The sequence below is a fragment of the Leptodactylus fuscus genome, chromosome 1, assembly GCF_031893055.1.
Source record: "Leptodactylus fuscus isolate aLepFus1 chromosome 1, aLepFus1.hap2, whole genome shotgun sequence".
In the NCBI taxonomy this organism is placed as follows: Eukaryota; Metazoa; Chordata; class Amphibia; order Anura; family Leptodactylidae; genus Leptodactylus; species Leptodactylus fuscus.
Genome location: NC_134265.1, coordinates 70788408 through 70812117, shown reverse-complemented (window position 1 = coordinate 70812117; position 23710 = coordinate 70788408). Strand labels below are relative to the sequence as shown.

At 38.6% G+C, this 23710-nt stretch overlaps 1 protein-coding gene across 3 annotated transcripts in view; it reads left to right on the top strand.

The window, feature by feature from the left end:
* Positions 1 to 759: 759 nt before the first annotated feature.
* The window catches only part of EFNA5 (ephrin A5), a 339847-nt gene continuing 316896 nt past the window's right edge, over positions 760 to 23710 (top strand). For all 3 annotated transcript variants that reach the window (XM_075271979.1, XM_075271977.1, XM_075271975.1), the window contains exons 1-2: positions 760 to 1024; positions 1211 to 2492. In XM_075271979.1, coding sequence (XP_075128080.1) covers positions 2368 to 2492 — 125 coding nt within the window. In that variant the 5' untranslated portion in view covers positions 760 to 1024; positions 1211 to 2367. The remainder of the gene's footprint in view (positions 1025 to 1210; positions 2493 to 23710) is intronic.

The following is a 23710-nucleotide window of genomic DNA, read 5'->3' as shown; positions in this document are numbered from 1 at the left end:
AATATCTATTTACCTAAAGTACGTATTCAGAATCTGTCTATCCATCTATGATATAGCAATTTACTCATGTGTATTTCATGTCTATCTATCAATCTATCTATCTGCGATATATATTTGATCACGTGTAATTCATATCTATCTATCTATCTATCTATCTATCTATCTATCTATCTATCTATCTATCTATCTGTCTGTCTGTCTGTCTCTTATATAACTACATCTATGTCTCTATTTACTATTTGTACATTTGTGTTTCTTCTCTTGTCTGCATTTGATCCTAGTGACTGCTATACATATAATGACGATGCAATACATAAGAGGTAGAAAACTCAGACCCAAGTATGAGAAGGCGGTCCATGGTGTGAGTATGCATGTCTGCTAGGAACAATGCAACATGTGTGAGTGTGGACATGTGTGTGCTGCCACCACCGCTGCCGCTGGTGGTGAGATTGCCCTGAAGGTTATATACTACAATGTTTCCAGGGGCCGGTGCAGATTTGTAAGGGTTAACCTCCAGTGCCAGGGGCTGCACTTCCCTGGCTGCATTTTGCCTGTTTCAGTAGTGCCTGTTAAGCATCCAGATTTCAGTGTAATTCAATTAGTCCGGCTTTAGGGAAGGTGGGGACATTTTTTGTTGGCTGGTAGGCACCGCCTGTTTCTCATGTTGCACACCAATCCTGTTGCAGTAAGGAAAAAAAGAGAGAGAGAGACTGTGGAAATGTCTAAGCAAACAGCAGCTCTTGCCTTGAGTGGCTGCTCTGGGCTCTGTCAGGCCCCCCCTCTGCTGCCTAGTAAAGTGCATAAGATCTCACATGATCACCCGGCGGCTGTGTAAGCCTCTCATGAATACATCATCTGCAAGATTAGTGCTCCTACCTGCACACCCGCTGCGGGTGTCAGCACCCACCTTTTCTATCTAGATCTATATATACACAGAGTAGCCGGCTATTGCATCTGTATACATAGGACTGCACAGATTGAAATGCACTCGCCTGGTGCCTGCTCCATGCAACATCTATAAGCAGTGAGTCTTTTGCTTTTTATGAGGGGTGGGACTTTTTGGAGGGGATTTTACTCCATCCTACAATTTTTTGCTGTTTTTTTCTCCTTGTCTGTCTTTTAACCCTTTACTCAATGCCAAGCCTTCTTTCCTTGCCGATGTATAATAAGTTTTTTTCTTCCTTTTTGCCTTCCTGTGTTCCTTCCCAAGCATGGGAGCAGCTGCAGTTACTGCGAGGCTGATGTAGAAGACGGCTTTTCATGTGTCTGATGTTGGATATCGTGGCTCATTTTATTTATTTCAAACTGTTTCCTGCTCTTACAAGTTGATCTCCTGGGGACTGGACAGCTTTGCGGAAAAAAAAAAAGAGTGACTTTTTCCCTCCTGTTGATGCCTAGGGCAATATCTGGACCTCATCTTTATGTATGTGGCTGTTTTATGCAGAAGACTTGGATGCATTTCCAGGAGTTTGTTGTTTTTTCTTATTTTTTTCCCCCCCAAATATAAAACCATTTAATTTGCATCCTGTGCATTGAGTTTGGATGTAAGACATCACACGGCTTCTAGGATTGTTCGATTTCTTCTTACCTCTCAAGCATCATCCTGCTGAAAGAAAGGACAAGGACAGAGGCGGGGGGCGAGGATACATAAAGTACCCCCAAAGACACTGACTCTTCAGACACACTGCAGCGCATCCTCTTTACAGTAGTAGCTTTGGAGATGGCAATTGCATGATTTTATTTGTATACAGAGAAGATCTTGTACTTGGTATCCTGGGTGTGAGTTGTGCGTCAGCAAGACCCTTTACCTAAAGCCTATTTCTTTCTCCTTGACATTGTACAAGCCTTTTATCCAGCAAGTGCCACAAACACAAGTCCACAAGTCATTGCATTTATACATAGTAACTTTCTGGCGTATATATATATATATATATAGATATTCTGGACTGCGCAGGAACCAGTTGAGCTACCCGTTTGTAAACCCGTGAATTGCATCTTACTTTTCCTTTACTTTGGCAGGAGGGGTTGGCATCTGGACCGTAGTGCGCCTGAGGTGCCCCCCTGGGAATGTGTCCCTTGTTTCTTTGCCCTGCTGTGTGTGCAGGGAGCACTGTGTGAATGTGCACCGCCCTGCTACTCCTGCTCTCAGTAGCAGCCACAGCAGCCTTACGGCCTCCAGCACCTCCCTGAGCCAGGCTGTCTCTCCCATTGCTGCAGCAGTGTCCCTGACACATTCATACAACCTTTCCTATTAACTCCAAGAAAAGCAGCAGCGCTGTTCCTGCAGAACCGGAGCCCTCTACTGCTCCGCTCCTCTTATTAGTCTGTATTCGCTCCTCTCGCGCCCCCTCTTTTTGGCCGGGAGTGATGTTGCACGTGGAGATGTTGACGCTTCTGTCTCTGCTACTCTGGATGTGTGTTTGCAGCCAGGATCCTGGCTCCAAGGTGGTTGCTGATCGCTATGCGGTGTACTGGAACAGCACCAACCCCAGGTAAGGAGGGGGGGAGGTCGAGCACTGAGATGCTGCTTTGTACTAAACACACGCTGTCCAAATCTGGCTACAGCAGCGTGTAGGCTGTATTGATCTAAGTAGTGCACCAGGTAACATATTCTGGTTGAATGGTTGTGGAGCAACATGTCAGGTTCGATATTGTATTATATTCCATTATTGCCACATTTTTGTACTGTATCACCGCAGCAGACTGTAGAGTTTAATTAGTACAGACTGGTATTATATGCAACAACCAGAATCCCCAGTACAGTATATAGAAAGTCTCTGCTTTGTGCTATGTGAGCAGACAGTTCCTTTATTAATGCTTGGAATCAATAAGGGACTAGGTAGGCATTAGCAATGACTCACCAGGCATACCGTTATGTCTAACTATATAAAACATGCTGTAGATTCTATCTGCTTTCATCTCTGCTCTCATCTTCTACTTACTTTGTATAATCATACAGCAGACAGATTTACGCAGGTCAGGTCCATGTGCGCTAGTAAAAGTTAATGCAACTTTCCAGACCTGGGATTTCAATTCCACTTTTCTTCCATCCAGAATTCTTTACATTAATAAAGTTGTAAGTAGCAGTTGGCTTGGTCAATAATTTACTCGCAAGCAGTTTTGGGAAAGTTTGCAGTCCCTTTCCCTCCCCCACCAGTTGTCTCATTGACAGTGGAGTAATAGAACTCGCCTTAATTGAACAAACTCATATTGATCTGTCAAACTCCACTAGTGTTTTCATTCCTTTCGGCTCCTGCCTCCCCCATGTAGAAAGTACATTTCTCGGAAACATAATGAAGCTTTGAAGCCAAAATATCTCCGTCATCCGATCGGCTACTAATTAACTCTACATAAACATGTGTTTTTCCCCTGGAAGTCAGATCTTTCTTGAAAATGTTCGCCCCAAACTGCAGCTGCTTTGGCTAAAGATGATTAGTACAATGAAATCTGAGTATAGGAATACATCTCAAACGCCAGGGCAAATTAGGCCGGAAATAATACCCATCAATGTGATTAAAAGTGCATTAGCGTTATGCTTTAGTACCAGGTATTGTAAAATAAACTCAAATAAAACTTTTATGGAGAGGACCAGGCAATAACTTTCTTGAGTTATGGGGACCGGTGTTGGAGGCAGCAGTTTTTATTGTTTTGTATGTTTTTTTTTTTTCCTTCTTCTTACCCGCCTGGCTGCCCGAGCATAAAATTACATTCCTTTTTTTTTTTTTTTTTTATAAATGGTGACCATATGTTTGACAAAGTCACCTGGCTTCGATATTATTGTCTTGTTAAAACAGATGTGTACCAAATTCTCCTTTTACCTTTCAGCCAGGCTGAGGAGGACATTTTATCGAGGGTTATCTACGTTATATGCCTGTGATACTGCTGTTTAGTTTGAGATTAGTACATTGATTTTTGTCACAGGTCATGTTTTTTAATAGATCAGAATAGCCTGCAGAAAAGTCTCTTGCTCAAGAGGGAGCTGTGGAATAATCTCCAAGTTAACAGTGTTTGCAGTTGATACCAAAAGAGCTAGCAACAGCTGAGAGAAAATCAACTTTAAGCTTAGATAAAGGGGTTCCCAGATTTTAGGGGTAAGTTATATACCGGGACGTATATTGCAAAAGAAACGTATCAGGTGCTTGAGTTGTTCTTCTAAAACTTAGAAAGTAAATTTAAAAAAGTTGAGGTCTCAAAAATGTTCTTCTCGATGAAGAATCCAACCTGACCTCTAGGTACTTAACGTCAGGTATACGGTGTTAGTAACGGGGCACCCCTTGTAGGGTGACCAGCTCTTAAGTACCGAGTGAAAGTCGTGGTTAAGCTGGGGCACGTCAAGCTGGATTCTCTCGGTAAATTTAAAAGCAAGGCCAAAATGTGCTTTCATTTTACTTGGGAAATGCCAGCCAGAATCTGGATCTTATTAAATGCCTTTCAGAGTTCATTAATTGCACTGTAAAACATGCAAACAACTGATAAGAACATTTCTTTTGTTCTGTAACGTCAAGATACAAATTAATGAGTGTAGTCGCTTTGCTTTGTAGACACAACCCCATGTAATAAAACAGGAGTGCTAGTGAAAGTCTGAACAAGAGAGCACTACTGTGACTGCCAGGATTTATGTGATCTATGGTTGGGCTTAAGTTTTTAAGAGCATTGATGCTTCCCTCCCAACTTCCCCCAGCCTGCCATACAAAAACAGTACAATGCAAAAAACTAGGACTTTCATGAAATAACCCGCTCCTTCTATTCCTGAAGTTTTAAATGATTTTTACTGGAAACCTAATGCACAGCTACTTCAAGGTACTGTAAGTCCTGGCAGCTATTATAACTTATATTAACAACCTGATGAATTCTCAAAGTCGATTTTCATTTCGACATCCTTCCTATGCAGCAAATGTGTTTGAAGAAGCAGTAATGAACTTTTTTGACTTTTTGCCAAAAACTGCCGTAATAATTAAAAGTGTCTGGTCCAAAATGTGTCTGCCTGGAATTGTGAAATATTGCATCCATAACAAATCATTAATATAAGTCAGGCTTGTCAATTAACAATATGCAAAAGCCATAGCATTTGTTTCACAAGCCTGACACCAGCAAAGAAAGATTATTTTTGTACCGTGCTTGAGTGAATATGTTTAAGTCCTTCTGTAACCTCGTAACCTAGTTTTGTTTTTTTTTTAGCTGAATCTACGTGCTTTCTCTAACAATCTCCTCCAGATTTCTGCAATAGTTGTTATGTGCTGAGGCACTACCAGTGCTAAATTATTACCTAGGCTGACAGCACTATTTAAGACTCACCATAGCTGGCTATTAAGTTGGGTTACTTGTCAAATGGCTCGTCATGTGACATTCTACAGAGTTATTTTTTTGTTACTACCTCTATATCCTATTATAGAATTCACTCAACACTGTATATTTCCCTTTCTTTGTTCGCCTCGCCTTGGCATTTATGGAGCATAAGTCAAGGAAAGGTGACTTCCCAAGGTCGCCGACCTTTAGTTCATACTTCAGCCTACCTTAGGTTGCCCTCATATCGCATTGCTACGTTACGTGTTATTGTGTGGATAATCACTTTTCTGTGTTTCATAACGTGCCCAAACTGATGTAATAATGGCAGCGACGTATTACGCATGTGCAGGGAAGTATTCTGATTTCAGTCCCTTACTTCTTACACTCAGCTTCTAGAATACAGAGCCAGTTTCATTACTACTCCTTGCATGGCTGGATATTGAAATAGCTTTGTTTCAGCTAAATTCTTCTAAGTCTGTCTCTCGATACTGCAGAACCAGGTTTATACTTGCTCTGGGCTTGTTTTCAAGATTTGGAAATCTTTGGAGGGCAGCAAGTTAAAATAAATAGTCACATTCTTGATACATTGGTTCCTGCTTCCAATTTCCAGAGGGGTTTTTGATTTGGCAATTTCAATTTGAGGGACAAAGAGACCTCCAGCCCAATAAATTTTTCATGATTAAAAGTGTAGCAGTAGTGTTCTCAGAAGTTCATTACATGCAGCTTGCTGGCTTTAATAGTGTTACTCTAGCCTGTTATAGCTTTGAAAGAATACCTTGGTTATTTCAAATGGGTTCCTGTAGCAGACTTGTATTTTCCCCTTGTGAATCCCATGCAATCAACAGTAGTTTTACAGACCTCATCCTTTGAAGGAAGGGCACCTAGTTAAGGGTAAATTACCCTCCTGTAATTCTTCCCATTTAATCTTTTGCAAATGCCCGTAATGAAAGCACTACATTCCACCCAGTGGCCCCGTTTCCTGTTGTAGAGGGACAGATAAAGATGAGCCTTTCTTTCTGTCCCCTGTTGCTATGGACCCAGCAATCTACCAGCTCCATGCTGGGCTGAGAAAATGAATGAATACAATTAGTGCTTAAGGAAAGTTGGCTTGTTACGTTTTTAGAACCTCCATAGACAATCACACATGTGTACATACAGAGTTTTCTCTCTCTCGATCACTTTCCCTCTTTACGAAAATAAAAAACAAAAAATTTCACCCTCCAAACATTCTTTCGGAAAGAACTTGCACCTCGTCTACACAGATACTAAAATTAGGAATCTGTTTGTTCAGTTTACCACTTAGTCATCTCCGTTTCCTTTTTAGAAATGCGACCTTTTCTAAGGAACTTTTTGACTCACTTATTTAGTTTATGTAGTCCGCCTAGATATGAAAAATTCTACGATACGATCCAGTAATGAGAGCATAAAATGTATACAGTAATTTTAATTGTGCTAATAAATAGTTAGTGTCCAGTGGTGAGGTGTCGCTGTGCCCCGTGCCGAGCACTACGTGCCTTGGAGGTATGGAAAAGCCATCTCCTCTTGCATGGCAGCAGTGTTATGTTAGGGCAGTATAGATGTCGAGCAGAAGAAAATAACTCAAGACACTTAAACTTTATAGCAAAAACAGGAAGCTTGGACATGAGCTCGGTGTCTGCTCAGTGAAATATGCCTTCTATAATTAAGTGACAAACTCAACAAATTGAGGTTTTAAGGTGACATGAGATGGTGAAGGTGACGCCTAATCTTCATTTTTATGATTTGAGCATTAACTTTTTAAGTCTTTTTTAATAAGGTGCCAGTGAAAATCTTGAAGAATGCGGCAGATGATATTTGATCTTGAGTATTATTGATCGTATTGGTGACATCATACTGTTTGGGATTATTAGTTTACCTTTTATCTTTAATTCAGTTATTAGGTTTACGAGTCAGCAGATTATTATCTCAATACGTTTCGTTATTTTGCGTCAAATAATAATACCTTTCCATGCGTATAATGCTGTAAATATTCCTCTTCCATAAATCTCTATAGGACTTTGAGGCTACATTGTAGTTACTCGCCTTTTCTTCATATATTGGGTGGGCTGGGATTTCGTACATACAAGATTTGGCTTTATATACTGTATGGCATGGTATGTAGAGTGTTATCAATATGGCATCTGACTTTGGCATTTAACCGTTTAATTCGAGCACCTAGTTGCGGTCTTACAGTCTTCTATAAAATCGTAACCTACAGACAATGGAATTAAGATAAACTGTGCCGAATGATAAACTCACCTCGTATCAATAATCATAGTCCTTACAATGTCTTAAGCTGGTGAAAGCCATCAGTATGACATTTCATTGTGCTGCATGCTATCTAAGCACAAAATGGCTTCCCTGGATGTTTTTCAAAGATGGCCGCTAGTTGTCTTAGGCGTTCCATAAATGGAGAGTACATGTCAGATAAATGGGACTGAAGGCAGGAGAGATCCTCGTAGAAGACGTCAGTGCTAGGAATGCAGCAATGTATTCTACTTCACAAATCCTTCTCATTTGCAATTTGAATAGATTGAAGCCTATTTTTTGGCAATGTAGAATCGGCAGTGTGATCCAAGTGAGATTGTTAATGCGTAGTAGAAGGTTTTATAGTCGCTATTCCCACCAATTATTTCCTTCCTTATTAAAATACAATATAGGCGATCCCCGGTCTTAAATTTTTGAGATTATGTTTCACAAATCTTCCCCGAGAGCACAGAAAGGTAGCAAGATGGTTCCTCACATTCTTTTTTTTTAACTTACTGTACAAAATAAACATAAATTGCGTGAAATCTGATATGAAGTGTCTGGCTTTATACATGGAAGGAGGAATGAAATACGTTTTACTTAGGGGTCAGGTACAGTTACAGCTAAATATGCAATAATTGTATTGGCTGGGAAGACAGATGTCTCCAGCTAATGACCAGATAAGTTCCCAGAACCCAAATTCTACATCCTATTGAGCTCAGGAATTAACTTCATTTATTAGAGCTAAGACGTTTTAATCGAAATGAAGAAATATTGCTAATACAATGCTACTATGTATAGGGGAACTCTATATCATATCGCATTCCAAGGAAAGTGGTTTTACATACATTACATGGCTGTGTGTATAGAGATAGAACAAATTGTATCTTGATATAGCCGAGCTGACTTACTTAACTATTTGGGACTGCACTCTTTGTGCATACAATAACTACCTGCAATCCAAAAGAAATGACACATAAGGATATCACGAAGGGTTGTGCTTGAGTACAAACCCAGCTCTACAGCAGACACAAAACTCAGCACTGCTATATCTGACTTATGCGAATACAATTTTGTGTTTGCACTTTTTTTAGATTCCAGTATGACCGTTATTAAGGCATGGGACTATGATAGACAGCTACATGCCACATTACTCATTCCTCCACTATCTCTATAAGCTTGTTCAAAACTGTCGATCCCTCCAAATATAACTTTTTTCTTTAGCTGACCGGAGCAAACAGTAGGAAGTAGACTGTTCTGTAAATTTCATTATCTTGCAAATGTACTAGATTCAAGAGACATTTTAAGAGTCTGTGCCATAATGATGTGTGCCTGGAGTAGTTAGACAACATCTGGCAGATGGAACTACTATTCCCAGTATACCTTGCCACTAGTGTTAGTCACTGGTTGCCCAAACACATAATCTCATTAGTGTAATATGTATATTATCACCATGGGAATAGAAAGTGCTCATTATTATGATTATGGTGTCCATATACATACATCATATATACTATAACCTGCTATATCTATCTATCTATCTATCTATCTATCTATCTATCTATCTATCTATCTATCTATAAAACTATATATATATATATATATATATATATATATATATATATATATATTATCCATATTTCACTGTCCATTTTGAATTGCCAATGGCATTGGGCAGGCGTCCCGCAGATATGAAGCTGCGTTGTTCTGATAATATTTTCCTGTTTAATTGTGTGAACAGGAAAAATATCAAAAATCTTCCTTTGTCTGCTCATGTTGCAAAGTGCTCTTGAGGTTTCTATTTCCAACTGTCCTGTAAGTTATTAGTGTCTGTCAAAGCCATAATTGCCGCTAGTTCCTTGCTCTCTGTTCAAAAAATGGAGCAAATAGAGAAAGTAAATGAAAGGCATTTTTTGTTGCTGGAGCGCAGCTTTGTGCAATGCTTACACTTGGCCTTATTTATTTTTATGAAGGTTTGCATAATTTAGCATTGTATTATTGAATCGCACCACGTGGGGGGTTTATAATATAATATGGTTGTATTTTAATTATAGTTTTGGAATTATGATGCAGTAATTATTACAACCAGCTTTTTGCATGTTGCTGTGTATTAGTTAAAACTTGGTCCCTCTGCATAACAGCATATTAACATATTGTATGATATAGTCCAGCAATGGAAGGTTGCCATATATGTCCAGAGCCAGAACGGCCTAATGACTATGGTCCGTGGTCTAAATGGGCATAATGTGCCCAAATATTTCTTCAGGATATTTGCACTAAAATGCTCGATCCTTCGTATAAGTAAGTATTACGATATTGTCTATCTCAGTATGTGATAAACAGAAGCAGTATAGTGATAGGAATATCATTCCTCTATTTTCGAGATTTTTTTTTTGTTTTTTTTTTTCCACAATCCTTTTCACATTGTAAAACCTTTTTGTTTGCTCTTTTTTCATTGACTGATCTATATACAGTCTATATGTATATATAGATATATATATATATACATATATATATATATATAGATATATATATATATATAGATATATATATATAATATATATATATATATTTACTATATACTATAGCATAGTTAGTGTATTATTAAACCGGATCTAGTGGATCGGCTTTTTTTTCACTTTTTTTTGTACATTAATTACAAAAATATAAGTTAAGCTGGTACAACAAAAGCATCCCTGTTAGTAAATCTTAGATATTCGCATTGAACACCTATTCTCATTTTTAGATTTTGATGGTTTTGCAATCTAATTTTTTTTTTCAATTTATAAAAAATGCAATAGTTAATATTAAGATTGTCAAAAAAAATTGTAAGTATTGTTGTACTAATCCATGTTATCTAAAAGCAATTTCTAAGTAGTCAAGTTGGGTACATAAACTTATTGTATTTTTCGGTTCGGAAGGGCTAATTCGGAAATTTTATTTATCGTATGTTCATGCTTTCTCAGTTGTAATTTTTTTGTTTCAATTTTTTTGTATATTTTCCGCCTAATATATGCAACTCAAATTGATCGGTGGCTCCAACACTAATACCCCCACCCACAAATTAATGGCTCCCTTGTAATATTTTCCATGAGTTGTTGAATTAACACCATGACTATGCATGCTTGGCTTAAAATCTGGGCATTAGGTAAACCTGTGATAATTGCAACCTTCTATATCCCCGCAGCCTATTTACTTACTTTATTCATGTATTCCCCCTTTCTTCATGTGTAATATATTAGGGTGTCTTGCCAGTCTGGCTACAATGGCTACAATATTGTCACTGAGTGCTCATTATGGTATGTAAATTTTGTTTGTACAATATTCATTATTGTATTTTAGATTGCGCTCTGATGATCTTTCTTGGTTTAATAGTGCGGATTTACGAAATCCTTTCGTCCGCTAGCAATGCTGCGTGAAAAGTTCTTGCCGCCATAAAGCTGGCATTAAGACACGCGTGTGTGATTGTCTCACAATTAAAATTTGGAAAGAGGTATAATCATGTCCCCAAACTTGCGCTCCTTTGTATGTACTTTTATGTATGTAATGGATGGTATTGGCGTTTGCCCTTTTGAGATGTGTGTTTGTCCGTCTGTATGGAACGTTACATCATCGAAAATGATACAATGTGTGTAACTGTTGTGTTAGACTACGAAGAGACAAGATGGCGGGCCAACCCGATAGGCATTGATTAATATAACCAGTGACATTAATGTTTTAGAAACTTCCATAACTCTTCGAGTGGCTACTATTGATTGTAAAGGCAAAAAAATATATTTATTACTCCTTAGTGCTGAAATGCTAATAGTGTTTTTGTCGCTCCCCAAAGTATTCCCTGCTGTTCTGGGAAAATAGTGAAGAAATAAGAGCTGCCAAAAAGTGTGTCTCTTTATTACTAATTAATCAAGCAAAAAGGCACCTCACTGACATAAGCAATGTCAGCGCTGACAGCCTCTCTGGGATATTTTATTTGAAATACTGTAAAAAAAAATAAAACTAATTAAATGATTCCCAGGAGGCCTCTGCTCTCTTAGCTGACATCACAATCTACAGTGGCTTTTGGAATTGCTCACTCTGAAATCTATTGGAAAATACCTTAACAGGTCACCTTTATTGACTGCTTATATAGATATCTAAAATAATTACATTATTCGTAATTATTACCCAATTTCTGGAGCAAACTAAACCAGAAATCAATGGCCTCATCTTCTGTATGGTCCAATGTTCTTAAAAGTCACTAAATGTTAACCCACAACTTTTTGAAATTTTCTTAAGGCTGAAACTTATATAGCAGCAAGACTTCTCTGTTGACCTCTTAGCTTAGTTTTAAAGCTTAAGGAACAAAGAGATTAGAAGATTCATCCAAGATCACAAAGAGTTACTGCATTTTTCGACTAAGATAAATAACGTGACTCCTTTTACCTTGAGTAGGTAGAAAAGCCACTTATAATCTCGAAAATTGAAGACTGCATTGTCCGTAACCAAATGATGCTTCACCTTTTGTCAAATACACAAAGGATTTTTTTGTTGTATTCAGTAGTGAAACTTGCTGACAATTACGTCTTGAAGATGTGACCAGAAAACAAATGACACTAAAAAACACATCCATATTTGTGTATTAAATCACAGTTCCTTCCATGAGTCTGATGGGCCTAAATGTAAGTTCTGTATGCATTTTCCAAGGGGCTAAATTGAACAAAATAGCCCTAATCTTTTGTCAAATCCAAGCCTAATTTTGTCTAAACTATACTTATATGTACTTTTTAGAACTCTTTGTGTGCAGAGGGTCCATAAAAGCAGATCTGTAAAGATGCAGTGCTTGACATGTCCCTTTGGGGAACACATTTTACCAATTAACCAATTACAGTATTTGCCAAAATACTCAACCAAAAAGTACTTAATCCCAGATTTCAATATATTGTACTCAAATACATTCTTAGAGACACACGAGGGTCAGTTTATTAAGAAGCCAGTACTGTATGTTATTGGCGAGAGAGAAGAAGACACTGCGATCTTCATGGAGACTGGTTGGAACCAGACCCAGAACTCCATTGCTGCAAGGCTACAGCACTAACCACCGAGCCAAAGTTCTGTCCACAGCTCCAGTCCCATTCGATTAAAAGAGATAAATAAATGATATCATTATATTCTAGCGATACTCCCACGAGTTACGACTGCATTTCACTTCTCAGATAAGCTTGGCATTATATTTACAACGTTATATTTCTTTTATTTTTCTGTCTTCTGTATTATCTTAGGAATATAACTCTAACAAAGAGAGAATATTCAATAACAAGCACACCACCTGGATTTTATTACATTGTATTTCTTAACAAAGTACAGATGAAAGAAAGCATCCATGTCTGCGAAAATTATTTGCTTTTAAATTACTTTATCGAGAATGGAGTGCCAGTTTTGCTACTAGTAAAAATGTACTTCAGCATATTGATGACTTTGCTCTGTTGTTCAATTTTTGTTAAGAGGAATGGAATACTCAGAGGTAGTGGCTGCCTCTCAGAATCAGCCAGTCAATTTTCGTTTCATCCAGTTGAGTGCTAATTTAGCAATACTTAAAGGTTTCATTGCCTTGTAGTTAATTAGCACCGAGCAATGAATGCTAACTGACCTATTAGTGCACATTGTCAGAACACGGATGTTCTTTGTGTGATTGGAACCATTGCCGTTCGGGAACACGTACACGCATGTTGGGTGTTCTGGGATACAATGGTGTGAATGAGTAACATAATTGTAATAAGTACCTAATATTCACATCCACACCTCTTTTCACGAACATCTTCCATTATGGTCACAGTGCTCATAATGTAATTGCTGGTATATTTTAAGTTCTCCTCACCAGGCTAACAAAGGAATATGAGAGATGTACTATGTGCGTATGGGGAACAATGAAAGTAATTACACACTCTGCTGTGCCAGACTTAGTCATGAAGTGTTAATAGGCAATAGTGGGTACAGTTATGATTTATGCATGCTCATGTGTGCTTATGTCTGTCCAGTCGCTTGGCAGCTTAATTCATTTATTCACTGTATGTACACCCGACATACTTAAAATTATGAGCAAACTAAAAACCTATCAGAAATACATGCCACAGAGTGTCTAGTCTACATGAACTGGTGGGGGTCAGCTAGTTTGTGATATAATTATTTCAATTTTGTGGACTATATTCACATTAGACTGACTGAATTTCAGTGGATCTGGCCAACGGAATAGTATAAGGGTGTTCTAAAACCTATATTGGCCGACAATATTGGGAAAAGAAGGATCGGCATGTTGAATTTTACCTATCCAATCTGTATGTTTTCAGTGGTGATAGATCGGTACCAGAAGTGTCCAGTAGCAGCTTACTACCTTCTTACTCGCATTTAGAACACATGTATGCTTTGCTGAAAGAAGGATGTGTGTGTTAAAAACTATTGATGGTGTATGGAAGCCTTCACATCCACTAGTCAGAAACCCATGAACAAAGAATACGACACTTTGCCATAGTATGTGTTCATTATAGACACCTGAAGAAAAAGGTCATCTACAGGTAGCTCTATGTGTGAAGACACACCAAATTTCGAGGACTTACAGACTCTCAAAATTGCATACAAAAGTGGGACTGTCTTCTCAAGAAAGATGGCCAGTATGCATAATGTATAGTGGAATTGAATATCTGTCAATGAAATTTGGTCTGGATAAGCAGGTAGTCTACTCCTAGAGGTGGTCTATTGGAGAGCTTTCACTGTCCTCGGTTACACACCCTATACCACATAGGAATAAATTGCGCACTTCATAGAAGTCAATGAAGCATGTATCTTTAGACAATTATCGACCGTCTTTGGTTGTTTAATGCACCTTATTCTCTTCTAGTCGCATAATCCTTTGTGTTTATATAAATGGAGAACCTTACATGTATATACCATTGTAATAGAAATACTGTGCAGATTTAGTGCTCTAGTTTTTGCTTTCCCACTTTCCGTAGATCAACAATCTTCTAGTTACAAATCTGATAAACAATGTGCACTAATATCAACTCTAATTATGTAATTATGTGCAAATAAATTATAACTGGATCTTAGGACGGCTAAGCCTTTGATCCATAGAAGAACATTATATCTGACTGAGAATAGTAATACTTCAGTTTATTACATTCAGAATTTACATAAGAGTTACAATATTATTGCAGATTCTACAATGTTGGGGAGAATGTAACTAATACCTAATAAGCTGCATGTTATCAAAGCTTGCAATGATTTCCAATGCCTTCATTTTGCTTTTGACTACTTTTCCAAGCACTGCTAGTGATTAACAATAAGCGAATGGGTGTTTGGAGGCAGACATACAGATGAGTTTCATTAGCACTCCGTGTTTGGAGCACGGGATGTATCTAATATAATTTTATTGATCAGGCCGTGTGTGCCAGCATTTGTAATACCTGACGACTGAATAAAATCTTCCCATTGTTAGGTAGAAAATCATCCCTGACATTGGAGCAATACCAGCTGAGGTCATTGGAGGACCACTCGCTGTTCTATGGCACGGAAATGGGCGATCTCTGCCAATTTGTCACTCTTTTTAATTGATGACATGAGCCATAGCAAAGTTTTATTTAATAAATATCTAAGTGGCGCTTTAAAATAGAAGCCATTCATAACTAATACATTAACCTGTTCCTTGCCAGTAAGTACATTTGATACATGGAAATGTTATGTGAGACAGTGGAACTTCCAAGTAAATGTGCCTACTATACAAGTCAGTGGTTAGAGCCATTGGTGATGGAAAGTGACTCTCTATTACAAAATCTTTTACATCATTGATGGGTGGGAGCCCAGGTGCTGAGACCCCAATCAATTACGAAAACAGAGTGCTCGGGTATACTTATAGAAGGTCTATGAGTTGTTCCCTATATACTACACACAGTTATAGCACTCAGATAACCACTTATGACCCTTTGTTTTAGTAATCATTGAGGCTCTCAGAACCTAGATGTGACAATGACATATGAAAATGTTTTATAAAATGATAGGTAGAGTTTAAGCCTACATGCATACAAACATGTGCATGTATGGGTCTGTGAGAATATGTATCCGTGTGCTGTCCGTGACCTGCATGGAACCATACATTTCGTTAATGAGCCTGAGCAACAGAAGAAACAGGAATATGACCTGTCCTGACCCTGGGCTCATGACCTCTTACATGGACCCATGATAATGCAAAGTTGTGTGTATGGAGCCATAAGAAAATAATGGATCTGTGTTCTAGCTGTTAAAAACATGGTTAGCAAACTGACAAACCGCATGGTCGTGTCCATGGGGGCTAACAGTGGAAAAGTAACAGGGCTAAGATTGTCAGATGGGTTGGTGTGGGTTTGAGTCTAAATTTCAGTTGGCACTATATAAAACAATGTAACATGAATGTAATTCAGCCCTGCTTAACCTGTATCTTATTGACTAATGGAGGCAAGTAGGGTACCCTCAAGTATACAAATAATAAACCAAGGCCCGTATCTGCGTTTGGGGATTCCCTTCCCCTCTCTGCATGAAAAATGTGGAAAGAAAAGCGCTTTAAGCAGCAACTTTCTCTCTGCATTTTTTTTCATGCAGAAACCACATGGACTCCATTATGGTCTATGGGGTACCTGGGTTTCTAAAGGTAACCGCTTTTTTATGCAGATTAGGTTTCCATTTGGGGGTCCGCAAGTGGACTCCCCGAATAGAAACCCAAACTCCGATATGAATCAAGCCTAACAATCTCTTTTTTAAGTTTATTCACTATTTGTTTCACGTTTTATTTATATGATACAACTTTTAAGGCAATCCTTATTATAATACAGCTTACTCTCATTTTTTTTTCAGCAAACATAGGGTAGAAATTCATGTAAAGCCATTGAGATATAATATCCATGATGAAAATGCTCTAATGGATCTTACATTGCGTTACTTCGTCATCCAATATCATCCAATTATATATATTGAATATATATGTACTGCATCGACGTATATCAAAATAGAGCATGCAGAATGTATTGTCCCCTTTGGGGTCACCATAATTTCCTCATCTCAGGCATGTACACTAGGGCCAATTTTATAAGAATAGACTTAAGTGACTATACCTAAATATAATCCAAACAGTGAAACCATCTCATTCACCAGTCAGAGGAAATATGTTGTTATAAAGGGTATAAATGACAGGGTAATTCGGATATGTATACATTTTTCTGAAGAGCATTAGTCTATACATATTCTTTCTCAATTGCTTTGCTTAAACAATTACAGGGAGCGCACTATCATTTGCCTGCTGGAGGATCTCTTCCTTTGTCAGACAGCTGTTCACACACTCACATAATCACTATTTCCAAGATTTGAATTTCTTTTTGTTGTGACGTTCGGAGAGAAGTAAAAGGGATATTAAATTCAATCTCTTCAGAGTAGGTGCAAATCCACCGGAGATAAGCGTGACTATTGTACATGGGAGAAGTATTTTGGACCCGTGAATATGTTCATTTACCTTCATCTATGACATAATGGTATTTCCCCAACATAACAGGACTGGCCATGCGAGGATTAAACCTTTTGCGTTTCTCATTTGCAGGACATGATTTGCAAATACTAAATTTCTCATCAATCATGTTTGTGTCCTTTAGATGAGGCAGGAATACAATTTACCTAGCCCTACTGTACAAAACGGAATAGACAAAGACATCATGGTTGTGTGGCTACATCTTTGTATACTGAGTAATTAGTTTTTTCCTTCCTATAAACTAGAATTACCCTAGGGAGATAGTTGTATGTAAAATAAATTTTGATGTCTTATAATTAAAAAAGGTTTCAGTTTATGTCTCAAACCAAGAGATTGAATCATCTTTTATTACATGAGCTCAGCTTAGGAAATTGAATAGAGAAATTTAATGGCTCCTTATGGCACCTGGCTACCTTATACCATACCCAAGGGATACCCTATGGCAGATAATAAATGAGTTTATTCATTTGTTTATTTTGTTTAAATATTTACAAATTTCACTAAAGTAAAGAAAAACGTACTATGTTTTATTGTTAGGGTCTGTTTGCATTGTGTGAGAGGAATACCTGACGTATACCTGCCACAGATGTCTCCAGCGTACAGAAGCATTTGATGACTATAGACGCCCAGACAAAAAGAGCATGCCGTATCCTATAGATCTTTCGTAACAGGATGTCACTGTATTGGAATGGCACAGCAAACAATGTTATCCCATACAGAAAGGAAAAGGTAGATCAACTAATACCAGCCCAACAGAGGCCAAAAAGACATATTTTGGCCTAAGGGAATGAAGACCTTTAGATACTACATAGTGATTCAGTTATCCACTATCTGAAAATGTGCAATGAAGCATCGTCCAGGTGGACTGTTTGCTCAAAATGTGATCTGTCCAATTAGAAAAAATTGATGATAGTCGTCTAATGATACAGGTTTATAGCATGATAGGCTGAATCTATTGTGGGCGAGCCCAATGGAGCTGACTTATCATGCTTCGGATGCCTGTTATCTTGCCTACAATGTAATAAAATGTACAATTTGTCAGACGTGTGGATTTTTCCAGTCTTGCACTGCACTCATGGAGTACGGTGGGAATCTGGGAACGTCAGAGACTTCTCCACCCATCAGATTTACTATAGCTCATGCCAGAAACTGGAGTGAGATCCTTAATAATCCTGGCCTACCTTGCACCAATGCACAGATAAATTCAGACCAGCACCCAAACTGGCGGTGCTAATAAATCGGCCCTAAGTGTCTTATATTTCTTTGGTTATTGTTCAGTTTATTCTTTCATGTTGCAATAGACTAACTGCGTTGCGAACCATCACTATCTTATGTTTATAAGCCACTCTTGTTACAATGTTACAATGTCTATCTCAAATGGTCAAATGATAAAGCAATCATAGAGCAAAGGAACCAGAAACCCCAACCTACTTATCAGTGGACATTTGTCTGCAACATGTAGCCGCGCAACTCAGAGCTCATTTATATTCAGATTTGTCAAAATATTAATTAAAATGTAACGTCTCGTAACCTACACCTTCATTATGGATATTACAGGGAACTTGTGGGAAAATATTTCCTTGAAGCTGTAAGGTAATTAAATGTTTTGGTCTGTGGAATTATATCTTGTTCTTTTCTACGGTGTGTTTGTTGACTGAAGACATAAATGTAATCATTACGGCATTAATGGAATAATAGTATTTGTCTCAATGTGGTAATGACTGCCCTGTGGTCAGTCCCGCAGGAAATAACAGGCTCATTTACATATGCAAATCTGTTATGCCTAAGCAGAAGTGAAAGGAGGCGATGTATTCAGAAAAATCATATATATATATCCCATTAGTTCCAATTTGCTCCAGTATCTACCTGAACGAAAACCACTTTTAAGTGTACAGGAAGCAGTGATGAATGGGTGACAGGATAATGTAGCGAGGTCTAGCAGAGAATTGGTATTTTTTTTGTCAGTGAGTTTTTCTAGTGATACAGCACTTTGACGGCTCTTACTGACAGGCAGGTAACGTCAGGGCATCAGCTCCTACTCCCAGGAATCCCATCACTGTCAGAACCATGTTTGCTCTTTAATCTATGGTTCAATTGCACTAATCTTTTCCAACTGGCTTTTTTTTATCAGCTGCGGATGACAGGATGAAAGTATGTCTGCTTCCCCTCCCGTCTCTATTTGTTTATACCTATCCAAACACCTAGCATTGTTAAATGCTTACCTGTTGTGTATATACGTGTGCGGTAATAACCTGCGCTGAAATCTATACATCACAAATGGCGTGCCGGCTGACCTATAGCTTACAAATTGACAGCAGGCATCATTTTTATGATGTTCTGACATGTTTCATGTTAAGGTGTAATTTCCCACCTTTTAAGTCATTGCGAGAGGAAGCGATGGGAAGATGTCGGGACATGTTTGCAGGAATTTAGGGAACTGTGGCTTTTTGAGTGAAATGGCTTGGTGGGGCACGGTCGCTAAACAGGTTCTCTTGAAGTCTTTTGATGGTATCAGTCGGAATTGTTTTATAGGTTTAGACTTTTGGTCTGTGTCGTGTACAGTAGTCTATTGTACAGATACTATTGGTGTGTATTGTTAGTGCTGCTGGTGAATAACGTAATTGCCATTAAATGGTCTGAGAACAATAAGATAAGCGTGGCAAAGCTTGTAAGTGGCGGACCACCCTTTGCCTGCTGGATTAAAGGTTGTATTATGTGTTCATCTATGAACAGTTTATGTGACAAATGTATCAATAACACAGCATAAGAACACATGGATGCCTATAGACTGTCCTGAGATGGCCTTTTTTATGAATGTGCTTTATAGCTTCCCGTTCTCCCCCCCCCCCCCCTTTATCTACATTCTGCTCAAAGTCCTTGTTTCCAGATTAACATTCTGACTCCTTTATTTGCAAAGAGACTCATTCAGCCAACAGCCATTTCTTACAACCCCATACACATGCACACTTAGCTTCAGCAAGCATGCATGTGTTTGTGATAGGAAAAAGCATATACATCTCTGCTTATCACTCTTGAGAACCAAAGGGTCAGGCATGTTGGAATTCTTTACCCCGTCTTCTGTTTTACAGTGAACATTGTTTGTGGAAGAGTCAGTACAATAAACACATGTAAGCACCATGCACTTTTATCCACAATTGTGGATAAAGTATGGACCTATGGGCCCATACAAACAGCCATGGTTTTTACGGCGATGCGTCCCGGCCATAGTGAAGAGCTGCAAAATATGGAGCCGAATCTTTGCCCATCTTTGCAATGTATAGGGTAGTGAAAACATGGATAACACACAGATACCAATATGTTTGCCATCTGTTCCTTTTTTATTCTGCACACAGTCATGTGCATGAAGCCTAAGGAAATTGAAAAAGCAGAGACTTCTGTGCCTATAAAACAGGTTTCTGTATAGAAGAGTGATTGACAGCTGTGTGAATACAGGTAGAGTTCTGTTTGGATTGATCCAGGTGGAGTAACCTACCAAACTAGTCATACAAGGCCTTCTGTATTTTTTTGGAAAAACCCTGCTTGCCTAGACATCAGAGGCCAGACACAATACACCATTCATTTTTCAGCAAGGCAGTAATAATTTATATGGGATGTCAATTGTGTGTCTGGATATTACAAAGCCTAAAACTATTTTAATGTTCGGTATTTCTTCTGTTACATTAGAAGTCTGTGTTGTGAATAGTTACCTCCATTACTGCCATAATAAGGGCGAACAATTGCACAGAATCTGGGTCCTAGAACAACACTACCTGTAAATTCAGACTGGTGCATGACAATGGTAGTAAAGGTCTGTTCACATTGCCCAATGTTTGAAGAGGACCTTTCATGGGCCGGGGCACAGGTAGTTCTATATACTGCTGGAAAGCTGACAGTGCGCTGAATTCAGTGCACTGTTGGCTTTCCCGATCTGTGCCCTGGGTAAAGAGCTAGCGGTCCCAGTACCGTAGCTCTTTACAGTCAGAAGGGCGTTCCTGACAGTCAGTCAGGTACGTCCTTCTTCACAGCAGAGCCTATCACGCTGTACAGTGTGAGCGGGGATGAACGCCTCCCTCCCCTCCTGATAATACTCGTCTATGGACGAGCACTGTGAGCAGAGGGAGGGGGCGTTCCTCCCCGCTCACACAGTACAGTGCGATAGGCGCTGCTGTGGAGGAGGACCTACCTGACTGACTGTCAGGAACGCCCTTCTGACTGTAAAGCGCTAAGGTACTGGGACCGATAGCTCTTTACTCGGGGCACAGATTGGGAAAGCAGACAGTGCGCTGAATTCAGCGCACTGTCAGCTTTCCAGCAGTATATAGAACTTGTCAATCAGACCTTTACACAGGCCAATGGAAACTACTTGTAGGAGGAATACTCACTACTGCAATTGTTCCTTCCCTATACAGTATCATTGATCATTTCTACCACATCCTTGTTGGTATAGGGTGATGTATTGGTAATCTTGTATCTTTATACCCCATAATACATGCAATGCACTGACCAACAAACATTTGCTCATATACCAGCTGATCATGGACATTACTATAACTTCTTCTCCTATGTATAACAATATAATATATAATATGCCTATCAGCTACTTTTAGTTCATGATTTCATCGAACAGGTGTAATCCCATTAGGACCATGAGTGGTGGAATTTCTAATGTGATCATATAATAGTATGTCATTATTATTACTACATTACTTGTAAGGATACTTAGCTGTGATTATTTTATGGTAGCTGACTAAGCTATGTCATAGTTACAATAACCAATCCCCTGTATTAGAGTAGACATAGGCATAGCTGATGTTAGCAGTATTTGGCATGTTTAGTATCATGATAGTAATCGATGTAATGTGAAGTTTAGTCGTCATCTTCGTGCCATTGACTCCACATTGCTGTAAATATTGACTGTGTCGGATCTGAACCCTTTATAGGGCCAGACACTGGTGTCTTGAAAGACCTCTATTGTTCCCTGTGAGTCGGCATTCCATAGCCAAGACCAAAGTATGCATGCGTTACAGAGAGAAGAAAGGCAGCTCGGGGAGAGGAACAAGTCTTACAAAATGAACTTGTAGATGTTCAATGTTGGGGAAAAGTTAAACTGTACTAAAAACAGTAATAGTTCATGATACTCTACAGAGTGTAAAACTTAATTAGTGGAAAAGCCAGAAACACATTTCCATGTCATGTATTGAAGACCTGATGGCCTTAACCCGTTCACTACCGGCCAGAGAACAAGAGAAACAAAGACTGTACATATAGGCTACTGTCTGGGAATGGATCAACAGAAGTAGCTGCTACTTATCACTCATCGGCACTGTTACGTAGATGAAGTGTGAGCTCTTTGTTAGATTTTCTATAAGTGAACTGTGCATTTTCCCATTCACCCACATTAAGTTCATCAGAATGTTTACATTGTGGGCTCCATCTGTGTGTAAAATACATGCACGCTTTCAAAGTGTCAGCATATCTTCGCCTTCTGTCCCTTAGGGCTGTGCTGTGCACGCTAATACACTCTTGCAGAATAAAGAAAACTTCCTGGCACATTTGGTAAATATAGAAAGTGCTAAATTTTACTGTGGATTCTACTGTCTAGGAATTGACGTGAAATTCCTAGGCATAGGCTTTGTGGCTAATGTTGCTTTGACGCCCATTAGGTCTATGAAATCTGAAAGGCTCTATTCCTTTTTTTATGCCTTTTTTTACATTTTAATTCAGTATAGCAACAAAAGAACATAGCTTTTAAAGCTGCCATTATAAACAGGCATAGGAAAGAATAAGAAAAGAAATCACAATGGCGATATGTACAATATATTTCTGCTGCGTTTTCCTGTAAATGATCACAGCTTTTACAATATAAAGAAGGAATAAATATAAAATACTCAGTGAATAGTAGTAGTCTTATAAGGTAAATGAAATACATGTCAGGAAGCCAAAGGAAATACAATATTTGTTAGTGTTGAAATATACTGCAAAAACGTGTGTGCCATGCCCAATCTTGATATGATACAGTAATAAAAAAGCCCATAAATTTAGAAATAGTACTTTGTTTCTAGTAGTAACACATCTCCTTCTATTTATCCTTCTACATTCTTATTCCTCTTAAGCAAGCCATACACATTAGATTAATGTCAGCCGCAACCAGCGATTAAGCGGAAGTTGCCAACCATCTAATATACGGGAAGTGTCTGCTTTTTTTCCTGGTGGCAAAAGTAGATGAAGGACGGAGATTTGGTCAGTTGAGTTTTAACATCCCCTCTTGTTTTGGGGGAGATAAGATGCTGCCAGAGGCAGGGGTGGAATGAAGGTTGCATTGGGTGGGCTGGTGGCGGCGTGCTCTGCAAGCAATGCAAGGTTTTTTTTAGAGGGGAAGTGCGTCATGAAATTATTGCAGTCCACCACAGTGCCTCCTTTCATTCAAAGTGTTGCCTGTCCCCCTAACATATATATATATATATATATATATATATATATATATATATATATATTCTAATAATACATTTTATTTATATAGCGCCAACTTATTCCGCAGCACTGTACAATTTGTAGGGTTCAATTACAGACAAAAAGATACATTAAAAAGAAATAGCCACTTTATACAATGGGACTGAGGGCCCTGCTCACAAGAGCTTA